The 15,648-nt window shown below is 36.4% G+C and overlaps 1 protein-coding gene across 1 annotated transcript in view; it reads right to left on the bottom strand.

Moving 5' to 3' along the window:
- Window positions 1-1,644: 1,644 nt before the first annotated feature.
- Window positions 1,645-15,648, bottom strand: part of GC (GC vitamin D binding protein) — a 36,109-nt gene continuing 22,105 nt past the window's right edge. The window contains exons 9-13 of the mRNA XM_058546345.1: window positions 15,061-15,190; window positions 14,502-14,599; window positions 11,953-12,085; window positions 5,283-5,337; window positions 1,645-1,733 (exon numbers count right to left, since the gene is read on the bottom strand). Coding sequence (XP_058402328.1) covers window positions 5,308-5,337; window positions 11,953-12,085; window positions 14,502-14,599; window positions 15,061-15,190 — 391 coding nt within the window. The 3' untranslated portion in view covers window positions 1,645-1,733; window positions 5,283-5,307. The remainder of the gene's footprint in view (window positions 1,734-5,282; window positions 5,338-11,952; window positions 12,086-14,501; window positions 14,600-15,060; window positions 15,191-15,648) is intronic.

The following is a 15,648-nucleotide window of genomic DNA, read 5'->3' on the forward strand; positions in this document are numbered from 1 at the left end:
GTTAGTGGTTAAATTCAGGAAACACTAAATTGCATACAGTAAATTGTGACTTCAAGGGAGAAACACAATATTGTGTTTCCAAAACTAATTTGATCAGGAAACACATTCTTCAAGTATGCCCATTAATCTTGCACAGCAGGCTAGTATTGAAAGCTAAGTCTCTGTTTTGTTCTTTATGAACTCTGTCAACCTTGGGTCACTCATTTGCCTGTATGGAGTCTCCTTTTCCTCATACTTTATCAATGATGCTTACTTCTCAGAGCTGGTTTTGAAGCTTCAGCAGGGTAATTTTGGAGGTGAAAAAGAACTTTAAAAAACCTAAAATGCTGCCTAAATATGTAGTGGATAGTTTTTTTGTGTGTGTGCTGAGGAAGATTTGCCCTGAGCGAACATCTATTGCCAATCTTCCTCTTTTTGCTTGAGGAAGATTTACTCCGAGCTAACATCTGTGCCAGTCTTCTTCTATTTTACATGTGGGTTGTTGCCACAGGATGGCTGATGAGTGCTGTAGGTCTGCACCTGGGAACTGAACCTGGGCCACCAAAGCAGAGAGTGCCAAACTTAACCACTAGGCTACACGACCAGCCCTGAGTTTGTTGTTTTTTTACATCACTGCATCTGAAGAACTTCCCTGTTTGAGGTTAATTACCCATTTTGGAATCTCTGTGGGAGGTAAGGCTGCACCTTCTCCTACAGAAGCTGCAAGGGGGCAGGCATTTTATTTCCCAGTTCCTGGCAGCTAAGGTCTTGTGCTCTTGACCTCGGCTTAGTTAATGAAATGCTCCCTGCTGGGACTTAGAATTTTGAGGAATAACCAGGGATGATTTTGGTTAATGTGACTCCAGTTATATTTGCTATAAAACGTGCTTCATCTCTAGCATATAACTCTACATCTACCATGAGATGAATTCAAATTCCTCTAGGCAGTTAAATATAAATATAGAAAGTTTTCCTTGGCTTGTATTGGTTTGAGATGGTATTTAATCTGAAAATATGATCTTTCTTTCAAAGCAAAACATGTTGAGTTAGAACACCTTTATTTTCTCTGGGCAAAGAAAGCACATAGAAAGACTATCATACATAGTGTATATATGGTAAGTTGAATTAAGCTGAAATCATGATGTGTTTTAGAACTGTGACTCAATAAATTGCTCTGAGGAGTCATCTTTAGCAAGAATAAACTTGCTCAGATCACAAAGATTTTCTTTTCGCAAGGCAAATATTACCTAATTAATGCCATACAACTTGTAGGTGGGAGCAAGAATTTATTTTCAGGAGGTTCCTTTATTTTTTTCTAAGAAGTGAGCTATCCCAGGCTATTGATGGTGGGAGCCTGGCTAACTTTCCCTTAATGGCACCTATTAAGCCTGAGAAGCAATCAAGGAATGGAGTTTACTGTGTTGGGAATTGTAAAGTGGATGCTTAATCTTGTGAATCTTTTAGACACGGCAGAGATCTAGAAAGAAGCAGGAGTTTGTGAGGTTGAGGCTGCCTACTGTAGTATCTTTATAAAAATCACAGGAGCAGTGCTGAAGATCAATGTTGTAAATCATCCTCAGTAGCATTTATGGTTTGCATTATATTTCAATTTATTTCGATAGCAAATCACCATACTTATCATTTTATGATGATACTGTAGTTGATAAAAAGCAGGAGTATCCTAGTTTGTCCCCAGGAGCTCTGATTTTGCTTAGGTTAGGCCATCAGATGTCATTCCCAGGATGGTTCCAGCTCTAGGTCAATTAGAATAATGGAAATAAGTATGTTAGAAAAGCAGAGCTAATGGTCAACAATCATAATATTGCTCAACAGATGTATATAAGGCCAGGTTATTTTTATGTTTAGAGATAAACCTGTCTAGCATGACCCACATCTACTATGGCTGACCTAATGGGTCCAGAATAAAAAATGTAAGAAATTCCCAAGACCTGCATACAAAGCCGTCACTGTTGTTACGCCAAAGTACATCACACAATTTTTTTTCCTTTGAACTAATGATGTATGTAACTTTCTGCTTTATGAGAATGAATAATCACTGCCAGAGCAAAAGTAGCAACCAATGACACATGAGACCACTGATCATGCGATTGAGATAAAAGTTCAGTAGTTGTTATTTTAGTAAAACACTGAATGTGAGAATTCTACTTTGGAATGAGGCAAATGTCTCTTTTTTGATTTTTTTTTCTCTTTTCCAAGACACTACAACAGGTTTGTATTATAATTCTATTTGCACGGTGCAAGAAATTCCATCTTTCATTGTCCTCACTGAGTTTATGCCTTGGAATAAGGTTGAGATGGGAGACATATCTGTGTTTCCCTCACTTATGTTTTTCTTATAGTATAAGCACCCGGCTGTGCTGAGTGGGATTCTGGTAGTATTTTCCGTCCAATCTGATTCTGCAGCGTGAGCCAACTTCTTTATCTTTTGGCAACCCAGGGAACACTAATTGTTTCCAAAGCTGAAGGAAAAAAAGATAACCGGCTTTGTGGGATTTATTAAGAGACAGTAATTCCCTCTCCAATGGGGCGTGCAAATGTGGCCACAATCAATTTTGGGGCTTGAAGAAAGAAATGGATTAGGGGACCAATAACTGTCAAGATGACAATTCAGATTTATAAGACTTCAGTTAAGACTGAAATAGCATCAAACTATTGATGGAAGACATGAATTGTAGGTGTACCTAAGGATGGAACACCTTGAGACAAAGACTTCAGCTTCTATAAGCTGTTCAAATCTCTAAAGAGGGGCAGGCTTTCTTTGAAAAGAAATACATAGGTAGCCAAAGTTGGTTTAATAGTTCTAGGAACTGCTTCACACTGAATGATATGTGCCACTTCTGCCACTGGAGAGCTTACCTGTTATAGTAACAGAAAAATCACAGAAGAAAACGGATGTATTCTAGAGCAATTTAAAATACAATGAAAAGACTGGTCTATCTGGGGGAAAAAGTGCTCACCACTTAGACTGGAATCATTAAGTCAAGTCCTAGGTCCAGAGCAGCTCACAACGGGCCTGTGTTGTTTTGGGGCAATGCTGCTGATAATAGAATGAATCCAGGGTTGTCCTATAGAGCTATGAAATTCTCCCTGGAACCCAAGGAACCACAATCTGCTGGCTGTGTTCTGGAAACCTAATAAAACATTTAGGTTGTGGCATCATTTCTGGATATCAAGTGTCCCAGTCCTACAACCTTGTGAGCAATGTATAATGTGCTCTTTCAAAGCCACATAACTACTCCTAATATAACAGTGTTGATAGCCCTTTATCATTGCAGATTGTGATTATAATAAACAGGCAGTGGATAAAATTGAGCTCAAAGAGTCAAAGCACATTGTTGAAATCTATGGAAGGGAATACATGAGTGATTTTTAGGGCTTATTTCCAGATGATCAAAATGTGTTTGGGTGGCCAATCGGGTGATGCAGAAATCGAAGGATTAATTAAAGGCTGTAGAAAAATATTGACCAATTCGGGAACAGTGATAAAAATTCTAAAGATGAAGATAATGACTATGAACCAGAAAAACCAGTATATTAGAATCTTCATTAATCTGTCACTGAAAAAACTGAGTTCACCTGTTGACTTGGCATTAAAAATATTTCTGAAAGTTGTTAGGTTAAAAAAAAAATCTCTTAATCCATCAAATTAGTGTTGCTTCCTCTTTTCTTAGGATATCCTCTTCTACTTCAATTTTTGTTCCTAGAGCCTGAAAGAATATACATGAGACACCAAGAAAATGCACTCTGAGTTCCTATAGAGCAGTCCAGTGAAAACAAACTCAAAGGCAAAGTTATCATATAGCTTTCCAAACAACCTTAATTCTTATTAAAGCTTGAGAAATCTTGAAGAATGCTAGGTGAGGTAACTGTTGTGTATTGGAATTTTAACTCTGTAGAGATTACATGTGGATTGAGATATAAGAAGACTAGATTAATTTAAATGAGGGAAGAGGAATAGCTTAGCAACAGAGACCAGGTACTATTTTTAACTCCAGTATATTTACACTGTAAGTAACTTGGCTTTTAATTTTTTTTGATGCATAATTGACATAACATATTAGTTTCATGTGTGACTTAATTTTTTTCCCCAGAATTTATTCAAAGAACTTACTTTTCCTTTAGGACATAATATCTACATGCCAAAGTACAAGAATATTTAGGCAGTGAAACTGGTTTTAGTTAAGATTCATATTAACAGTAGTAGTAGAAGCTGCAGCACCAGCAGCAACAACGTTGCTGGTATCACTGCTACTATTTTCTGGTCATATTTTACATACGTCATCATCTTACTTAATTGGTACAACAATGCTGAGAGGTAGATATTGTAATTTTCTTGTTGCCAAAATAACTGAGCTTTAGGGAGTATAACTAACTCACTCAAGTTCACAGAGATAGTTGGAGTGGGGATTCTAATCCAGATTGGGTGATTCTAAAAATGAGTTTCCTTAACCATCCCCAGTGTTCTGTCTCTCAGAGTGTTAATTTTCTTTCTTACTGTTTCAGTTAATTCAAATCATCAATAGCTGAAAGCCTGAATATACTGGAATTATTTAATTTCATTACTCAATGGCTTTTGCTTCCTTATCATTTTGGGGAAAGCTGTCTGTAAATCAGTGAAATAAGAATTTTACATCATTGAAAAACCTCAGTTCAATTAAGGTCTGAGATAAATCAAAATCATTGTTTGTATCACTTTTTAATCTTAGAAGTAATATCTTTAAAGTGAATACAATTGAATCTGGAAAGGAAATGTTTTTGAAATGTGCAGAGTTGAGGTTACTTTCAGTTTAAGGTATGGAGTTCTGTCTAAACTATTTTATGCTCTTAATATCTTCATCAGGCATTTTTAAATGGGTGAAAACATAATATCTGAAAGAAGCAAGTGATAATATTTCAACAGTTTTGCTTTAATTTGAAGAAGAACGTTTCTTTCCTCCTAAGAACACTACTGTGTTATCCTTAAGACTTGTTGGATTCTGTCTTTAAACTCATGTTTTTTTCTATTGAATGCATCAAAATCCCTGAAATGATCTCTATGCCATCATGATCTTAGATGTGAGGTTATGATGGATATAGTACCAGGCTGGGGACCTGGATTCTCGTCCTAAATGTGTCAGAAGTTGGTTGTGTAAACTCCTTAATTTTTCCAGATGTTTAATATTCTCATCTGTAAAATGCGTTTGAATAGATAATAGAATAAATAATTTGAAAGTCTCCTTCGCATTCTGTGATTTTTAAAATACATTGTACAAATCTTTGCTGCCTTTAAAAACAATACTTACCTAAGACAATACACATGCATCAGGACTACGGGGAATTTTTCATTTCAGCATCAATCTGAAATGAAAAAAGAATGTTATTTAATTCATGAAGTATTTTATTTGTAGACTACTATATCATGCAGGAGGTATACCGGAATTTGAACCTTGCTTAGAGGAAATGATTCTTGTCAAAATGCAGTTCTATATTGAACTTCTTATTGACTACTCTTCACCTTTATCTAGTTTTACACCATCCCGGCCCTTGAAGAGTTTACAGTGTTCTAGGAAAAACAGACAGGAAAAAAATGACAATAGGGGTTGGCCCAGTGGTGTAGTGGTTAAGTTCACACACTCTGCTTTGGTGGCCTGGGGTTCGAAGTTTTGGATCCTGGGTGGGGACCTGCACACCGCTTATCAAGCCATGCTGCGGCAGGCATCCCACATATAAAGTAGAGGAAGATGGGCACGGATGTTTGCCCATGGCCAATCTTCCTCAGCAAAAAGAGGAGGATTGGCAACAGATGTTAGCTCAGGGCTAATCTTCCTAACCAAAAAAAAAAAAAAAAAAGACAATAGTTAATAAGTGCTAATCATTGGGTGTGTACAGAGTGTTAAGGGAGAACAGAGGAGCTTGAGTGTCAGGGGAAGATTCTCAGAGGTAATGTCTAAATCAAATCCCAAAGCTTAATGAAAGATATAGCCAAGTTATAGAGTGAGGATAGGGCAATCCAGGATAAGTCATTACACGCAAAATTGCTCCTGAGGTAAGAGCAAGTTTAATGTACTTGGGAAACTGCAAGTAATTCAGGAGAACAAATATAGGAGGAACAAGAAGTAGTGATAGACCAGGCTGAAGAGGAAATCAAGGGACCAAACTCTCTCGATTAAAAAAAAAAAAAAAGGACTTCTGGGCCAGCGCCGTAGTGTAGGTAGTGTAGTGGTTAAGCACGCTGGCTCCTCTTTGGCGGCTCGGGGTTTGGATCCTGGGCGCGCACCGACGCACCGCTTGTCAAGCCATGCTGTGACAGGCATCCCATATGAAGTAGAGGAAGATGGGCACAGGTGTTAACCCAGGGCCAATCTTCCTCAGCAAAAAGAGGAGGATGGCGACAGATGTTAGCTCAGGGCTAATCTTCCTCACAAAAAGAAAAAAAAAAAGACTTCAATTTAGAAACAATGAGAAGAATACCTTAACCTTTTTGTGTTTTACAAAGGTTATTTTGACATCAGTATAGAGATAGAATTGGGTGTGAGTCACTAGCGGAGGACTGGAGAAGGGAGACCCATTGGGAGGCCCTAATCCAGGTAAAGGACTATCTAACTTTAAGTACTGACAACGTAGAAGAAGCTAAGTGGGAGACTGAGAGATACTGAGGGGTTACAATTGACAGGGTGTGGGCTTGGATTGGATGTGTATGGAAAAGGGAGAAATCAAGGATCACTGTTTTTCTCTTGGACGATGGGTTAATGGTGGTGATATTCCTAAATTTAGGAAATATAAGAGGAGGTTTCAAGGGGAAGATTTTGGGCATGTTGTTTGAATTTCTTGTGGGACAAGAGAGCCCCATAAACAGTTGGATAAAAAGTGTGCTGCTGAGGAGAGAGATCCTGGCTGGAGGTAGAGATTTGGAGATTAAAGGCGTCTGTGGATGAGAACACTTGGGGGGAAAAGATAACATGGAAAGTGAAGAAGACTAACGAAAAAACTCTGGAAAACATAGAAATTTAAGGGCTAGGTGGAAGAAGAGAACAATGTGAAACAGCACAAGAAGAGAAGAATCATAGAAGGACAAAAGGTAGGATATGATAATACAGATGACAAAGAAATTGTTTCAAGAAGGAAGGAATAATTCTGGGTATCAGGTATGTTGCAGAGAAGGCTGGTAAGATTTAGCAAGACGGAGATTTTCAGTGTGACCTTGTCATTGGGGGTATGGTACCACCAGAAGCCGTACTGCAAAGGGTTGAAGAATTAATAGGAGATGTGAGGAATGTGAGTGTACACTACTCTTTCAAGAATCTTGGCTGTAAGGGAAGGAGACAGAAAAATATCTAGAAAAGAATGCTAATAAGCTAAAGTAACTTATTATTTTTAAGTTAAGGAGATAAGCAACTTTAAATTAGACAGAGCCAGTAAAAAGAAAATGTTAAAGCAAAAGAAGAGTATGCATAATGGAAGAAGATTCCAAGAAAGTGGGATGAATGGGATTCAGAGTGATACTACCGACCTGCTATCATATTTGCTATTTTAACAATAAGTTTAGATTTTCAATCAATAGTTAATAGTCTTTTGATATCAATACTTTGCTTTTGTTGTTGTTAGCTAAATTAGAGCTGAAGTCTGGCAATGACATGGAGTGAGAGTAACAGACACATGCGGAATAAACTTACGCAGAGGTTACGTGATGTTAGGAAAATCTTCTCATTCAACTCATCTGTAGAAGGGGAATTAAAATGGTACCTACCATTTAGAATTGCTTTAGATTATTCTATAAACACACACATGTATAAGGGTATTAATATTCTGCTTAAAATATAGTAATGGCTTAATAAATGCTGGCTATGACATTGAGAATCATAAAATCTAGTTATATGGAGAGATATAAAAATTACAGTGGATATGCCAGTTTTTCTTGAAGTATGAGAGGAGAAGAAAGAACGGGAGGGAGGAGGGGGTGAGAAAGGGGGAGAGAGAGTCAGTCTCCTCTTTGCCCAGCTTCCAATTGGGTATTTGCTTTTGTCTCTATGTTTTCAAGATTTTAATGATAACTCCAGCACGTAACAGTGGCTTTCTGAATCCTTCGGGAAATCATAGTTGATGCCCCTTAACACTCTGTTGCGGCATCTTAGAGGAAGCATGGTAATGAGTTCTCAGAAGAGTGGATAAGGATGCCCTGCCTGAATGATGATGAAGAGAAAAAAAATAATTTCAAGTCTAATTTTGCAACTGCAAGTTTTTCTGCAGTCAGTGAGACTCTATGGAATAAAAGAAAAAAATAAACCAATTCTGAGAGTGCCATGGCAAAGCCAAAAAAAAAATTACTGCTTGTTCTATTTCCTGGTCATTTCAAGATCAAGGTGAGGGTGAGGGTAGATTACCACGTAATGGAACACTAGTATGGTTCAGAAGCCCCTTTGCCACACTTCCAGCAGCTGTGCCAAACATATTTAGAATGGCAGAGAGAGATGGATTCCTGGATATAAGTGACTTGGAGTGAATGTAATGGATAGGCATTACTTTTAAGGAAAAAGTTGTCAAGCAAATATAGGACAAGGAGATCTAACAATAAATTATAATCCAAATATTATAGGATAAGTGGGACAAATATTCACACTGAGCATTGAGAATTAAAGCGAAAGCTGTTCCAACAGGTTTTGCCTAACATGAAGTCAGAAAGCAGAGGTGAGCTGGCTTACCTCTCTATGAGATCAATAAGATCAATGTAGAAAGACAATCAAAAGGCTAGTAGAAACAGCAGAGGGTCTAATCTCTAGGTCCTCTAAATAATCAAATGTGTGCAAGTGTCTCCACAACTCCACTTATCTCACTCTTTATCAATTCCTGAAAGATTGGCTACTCACCAGCAGCACTGCTATAAATTTACTGGTTATAAAGCAAGAAAATAGAAAGTTACAAACCTGCCTTCTCATCATTGTAGTTGAAAAGAACAAATTTTTAAAATGGTAATATGTTATAATGAACAACATACTGAAAAGCAACTCAAAGAAACAAAAAGCAAGAGGCTTGAAGGAAGCATGTGTTTTTGTGCATAAAGTTCAATTTGTCAAAAGATAAGTGTGTACCTGGATAAACACATAATAAAGGGACTGGGGAAGGGTATTACAAAAATGATATTTTTGATAGAATGTAAAAAAAAATTTAGACTTTTTTTAATTACTAAATTAGATCCTCAGAGCAAATTCTGCTGGTAGCAAACAATTTCTAGGTCAGACGATTTTATTTTTCTGGGATCAGGCAACCTAAATTTAGCTGTTATATTACCAAAAGCAAATTGTTAGTAAAGAGAGGAACTGCTCAATTTAAGTGTTTTGTGTTAAATGTTTTGATGCCGATAATGACCAAAATACGTCAACACTCCCACTCTTTTAGTTTTTATGTTTAGAATCTTACTTGGTTTGAATTTTAATGACAGATAAACATGATATATTTCTCAGCAGAATTTAAAAATAGGCATTTATTTTATTGAACTCATTTCATCTGGAATTCTGACTTTATGAATTGTTACAAACAAGATTAGCAAATAGGTTTGGACCTAGAGTATAAATGTAGAAATTGGAAGAGGAATCAGAATAAAGAAAAATGAACTAAATGATGTGACTCAATTTGTCAAACTGATTAAGACTTTGTTTTTTAGGCACTATACACTAAAAAACAAAACAAAACAAAACTTCAGAGAAGTGATATACATAGCCCAAAACTTTAAAAGATACACAGCCTAATTTTTAACAAGTTACTTTGAGTATAAAAGAGCTGCTATTGAGAACAGAGAATAGACATTTTCTAATTGGTGGAGAAAGCCAGACTAGACTCAGCAGAAATTATGAGGGGGACTATCATGGCTTAATTTGTAGGAAAATGTTCTCATACGTGAAGCTACCTGGCAATGAAATAGGTTACCACTAGGAGAAAATAAATTGACCCTAGGTATTTAAATGGAGGCTGAAAGATCTCTGGAAGGAATTAACTGAGTGCAAAATTACACTAGATGATCTTTATATTCTTCTTAGTACATTTAAACTTTTGTGAGTTTTTTAAAATTAGTTCTTGGAGATTTTCAAACATGCTCTAACAGAATAATAAATAATAGAAATAGAATGGAAAAATAATAGAATAATAAAATGAAACCAGGATTTGTTGCTTTAATGATTTAATAAATGGATAAAAACTCCTGTGAATTCTTAGAGGGTGGGGGAAGTTCTTTAATTTATAGAAAAGGACTTCTAATTAGCATTAAGTCGTTAGCCTAAGTGGTATTGCCTTTTATATTATAGTTACGTTATTTTATATACCAAAAATGATGGATCAAAAATGGGTCATAAATGCTTCTTCCCCAACACATGATGAAATAAACAATAACAAAATTCAGTCAACAAAATCTTGGCCACCACCAGAGCAGGGAAGGGATATAACATAGTATCAGAAAGAAGTGGGCTAAGGAAGAAAATATTTTGATATGGCATAGAGTTGTTCTTAACACTGCCTCTATATTTCAGAAATGGAGTGGGTGACACAACAAAATTCTTGGAATTGTCATTAATATCTCCAAATTAGCAGTAAAGTGGAATGAAGAGTTCTCCTTTTCCTTTGACTCTTCTAAGTAATTGAAATGGTGGCTAGAGAGTTACAGGTCAAATGGAAGATCTGAACAAATGGGCTGAATGTTATCTCAAAAAGGCCAGCAAAACATCTCCCCATGGAATAGGATAGATACTGACTTGGTGGATAAAACTCTTATATACGATACCTAACAAAATCTTAGAGAAAGCACAGATCAGGTCTATTAATGATGGACCCACACAGCCTAAGCTGGTCTCTCCTCCCCTCCTTTACACCTTCAGTCTACATAAGGATAGAAGATGAAGCACCAGCCTCACACAGCGGTTTATAGGAGAAAACCAGTAGGCTCAGGTGCAGTGAAAGGGATACACTAATTCACTTCCTATCAGAAAACAAAAGGTCTGGTTGGAACAGCCCATGTTATGCACCAGGTCAAAAAATAAATGATCTGACAACTATGCAAATACATTTAAGAGAGACAGGGGAATATAGAGAGGAGGACGAGAGGGATGGGGAAAGGAGAATGGGAGAGAAGGTGGGGAGGAGGGAGAGGAAATGAGAGGGGGATGGGGATTGGAGAGAAAGGGAGAATCACATTTAAAGAGAGAGGAACTGAATAACTAACAAATTCTGAGGAGCAGTGAGAGAAATTGGAAAATATGAGTTCTAATTTCTTTATCTTTTGGAGTTGGAAGCCAATTGATATTGTCTAAAAGAAAAACTTGTAATTGAAAATGACTCCAACATTTTAATATTAATCTTTTTTGAACTTTTAGAAAATAACTGTTATGGTAAAGAAACATTTATGTGACCTTTAGTAATTAAGTTGCATTTCTTTTTCTCTTTTTATTAAAGCAAAATTTAATTTAATAATTTTTACAATTAAGATAGAAGGTATGGTATGATTCATTTTTCTAAAAGTATCTTTTTATCAATCTACCTACTAATACCTATATACGTATATATATAATAAAATACATATATACTATATATAAAATAAAATTTTCATGAAAAATTTACTCACTATGTGAGATGAGCTAATATTTCTACTATATTCTTATTTTTCTCTTTCATTTAAAACTGTTAATAGGTTACAACATACAGTTTGAAAAACATTGCACTATACTGTGCTGCCTGTATTCACAAACACTTTTGTTTATTAAAAGGGTAAAATTTCATAAGTTTCGCAACTGTCTTAATTTGCTTTCAAATTAACATAACACGGAAACAGTCGTTTTTCTTACTTTCATTGTAAAGACAAAAATGTTGTAATAGCACCAGGAAAAGTCTGCCACATGATGGCACTTCAATAACAAGAAAGGCATGAGTAAATCCGAGGGCATAAGTTCTTAAAATACCATGCAGTGATAGTGGAGGGTCGAATTTTCTTACCTCAGAATCACAGTAGAGAGGAGGTGAGTTTATGGTACAGCACTTGGAAGCAAAGTCTGAGCGCTTCTCAACCAGCTCTCCGAGTTCTGTGGCTGTGGCATCAGGCAACTTTGCTCTTAATCGCTCTGCCAGTCTGAAAGACCATTTTTTTGGTAAGGTTTTACTAGATGTATTTTATAAACATTTCTAATGCAAAATGATAGCCACTTCAGATCTTTTACGATAAAAAATGAGAATAGAGGGGCTGGGCTGGTGGCATAGTGGTTAGGTTCCTGCACTCTGCTTTGATGGCCCGGGGTGTGAGGGTTTGGATCCTAGGTGCGGACCTACACAACACTCATCAAGCCATGCTGTGGCGGTGTCCCACATACAAAAAATAGAAGAAGATTGGCACAGATGTTAGTTCAGGGACAATCTTCCTCATACAAAAAAAATAATAATAATAAATAAATAACTGAGAATAGAAATACTTGCCCCTCAAGAAAATTCCATATCTGTGGAATGATTTTTAGTGACTCAATTTGAGATTAGAAGGTGAAATTTGCACTTCTTTTAAGATCATGAAAGTAAGCATACAAATTCCTGCTGTATTTTTATCCAGTCTTTCCCCTTTCATTGGCTCAATTATATCAACTTGAATGACTTCCTCTTCTATTTTCCCTGACCTTTTGTCTTCTCTCCTGTTCTAGATTTCAAACTCCTTAATGAAGATTTCTCTTACAGGACTTCGTGCCACCATAATGCTTTTTCTCTTCTCGCATATTTTATACAATTTCCCCTCAGTTTACCTACTTCTCAACTGGCTGTGCTGGAGAACACTGAAACAAGATCAGGAATATTTGGCTCTGGTTTTTAAGCTCTATTCTTACCCAGCTCTCCATCTCACTTTCAAGATGGTGATAGGACTTGAATTCTCTTGATTCTTTCCCAGTTTGAACTGTGATCTTCGTAGCTCTCTACCCTCATAATGGACAACTCCGCCTGGTTTTACTTTGTCCAAGAATACTTGCCAGCCCAGTAGTAGGCAATGGGAGGTAGAAGAGACCCAAATTTAACTAGAGTTGGAGTTAGCAAGGGTAGATGCTGGGAAAGGACAAGTGGGAAAGAGGGACCATTTTGCTGGTAAAGGCATTATTGAAATGAGTTGGTCCCAGCAGGGAGGGGAGGCAAGTCAGACCAGAAGAAATTCAGAGGATGGGAGGGGAGGATTTCAAATGCCTAGACTCAGTAATCTCAATCTTCTCTATTATAACCCTAAATGTCAATTTTACTACATTGGCATTTTTAATGTATTGAGATTATATAAATTATCACTCAACTGCCCCATGTAATCCTGGAGTTCAAAACTATTGTCAGAGAACTTAATCTTGCATTTTCTGTTTAACATTATTCTATACTGCCTCCATAAGAGTCTATTAATTATACAATTAATTTTCTGATAACTGGGAAATAACTGTTCTGAACTTACATTTTCACAGTTTTTCATTTTCTTTTAGAGCTTTGCTAAAGTAGACTTCATGGGAGTCATTGAAGGATGTGTCCTACTTTTGGGATTCTCTAGAAAGGTCTTTTTGTGGACTTCTATTTGTGCTTACTTGAGGCCCATGTTGTTCAAGATGATTTGAAATGGGTCTAGGAAATTTACTTAATGAAGTTGAGAATGACATGGTCTTCTCAACAGACATTTTCTGGGAACCCAGTAAAACTTCTTTCATTATTATGGCCTATTATCTTAGTGTTAACACCTATTTATAAAGAAATGCTGTGTTCTTTTACTTGAGAAAAATGACTATTGTACAACATGATTGATTTGACATTTCAATTTCCAATTAATACAGAATATCTGTTGGTGATTGGTGATACTACTCTTGACTGGAAGTTTGGGTCATCTTGTCAGATAATACGCCGTGAAGTTAGAATTTTTCAGCAGTTGTATAGTTTCTCAGTTATGTACAGTGACATCTACAGATAGCTTTGGGGTAAGAATGTTGATAAACTATGGGCTAATTTTGTCTTTTTTGAATCAAGTCCCTGAAGATCTTGTAATTTATATTTTTGTGGTTGTACTCTAATCAACCTCTCATCAGATATATATGATATTTTTTCCCCAGAAAAGAACTGTTTCTTCTCACACAGATATGACTACTTTTCAAAACTCTCTTAATTGCACCTTCTCTCTCTCTCTCTTTTTTTTTTTTTTGCTGAAGAAGTTTCACTCTGAAATAACTTTCGTTGCCAATCTTCCTCTTTTTGCTTAAGGATGATTCGCCCTGAGCTAACATCTGCGCCAATCTTCCTCTGTGTTGTACGTGGGTCGCTGCCACAGCATGGCTGCTGATGAGTGGTGTAGGTCCGTGCCTGGGATCCAAACCTGGGCCACCAAAGCAGAGCTCGCTGAATTTAACCATGAGGTCATGGGGCCCCAAATGCATCTTCTCTTTTTATTACTCATTTAGCAAATCTCAAGTCTTCAATTATGCTTTCAAATCACAATATCAGGATAAAATTGTTGATAAATGTGGAGGAAACAGCCAGAACAAGTTCCTTACTTTTTCTTGTACTCAGTAAATGTGTTTTCTGAATAATCTCCACATAGTTCTTGTCCCTTGTCAATGAAAGAAGATAGTTCTTTCTTCAGTTGAGGGCCCTGAAAGAAAACAATAACTACATAAAATTATTTGTCTTAAAATGCTGTTCCAGGAGGTATTAAATCAGAATTCCTTGTAATGTATCAGTAGGAGTGTTTATTATCTACCCCACACATTGGCAAACATTTTCTACAGAAGGCCAGATAGTAAACATTTTAGGCCTTGTAAGTCACATATAGTCTTTGTTGTAGTTATTCAACCTGCCAATCTGCAGCTATAAACAATGCATAAACAATGAATATGGCTGTGTTCCAATGAAACTTTATGAATACTGAAATGAATTTCATAATTTTAATGTGTCATGAAATACTTTTTTTTTTTTTTAACCATTTAAAAATGTAAGACCATTCTTAGCCTACAGGCCATACATACAAATACAGGCACTGGGTCAGATTTGGCCTGTGAGCTGTAGTTTGCAAACCCTGGATCTATTTGATAAAGAAAATGTAGCAAATTAGACCTTAGCCTTAAAACAGGCAGCAGAGTCTTCAGAGTGGCAGCATTCATCAAGGCTTTTCAGGCTTGGCTCGAGTATTTTACTGAGGAATACTTCTGGAATATGAGTCCTCCCACTCAGCTCAAATGTATACCTGGCAGGGGGGGAAAGGAGATAATACTCTTTAACATGTATAGATTTGTATATACGTGTCATGTTTTGAAATTTGACATTTATTATAAAGGCAGAACATCTGGCTTCTGCATCTTAATTGAAAATAAAAGATTTAGCTAAAACTGACTCCAAATCAACAGATTGTAGATTAAAAACAATATTCTCATAGAAATACAAGTTAATAGTTGCTTTAAAGCTACTGTGACTAGTTAATACTGAATTAAAACTGCGTGTATTATATATACGTTTGTGTATGTTACATGTAAACATCTGTCAAATGCATATGAAACTGTCTTTTGTGCAACTATAATACAATAAACCCTACATAAAGCATCAAGTAGGTACCTTAAGTACCTTTCTGTGAAGGTAGATTTGTGTAAATTCTTCTATAGTCTTATCCCATTGCTGTCTATGCATTTATAAAAACAATGAGTATTT

The sequence above is a fragment of the Diceros bicornis genome, chromosome 8, assembly GCF_020826845.1.
Source record: "Diceros bicornis minor isolate mBicDic1 chromosome 8, mDicBic1.mat.cur, whole genome shotgun sequence".
Lineage (NCBI taxonomy): Eukaryota > Metazoa > Chordata > Mammalia > Perissodactyla > Rhinocerotidae > Diceros > Diceros bicornis.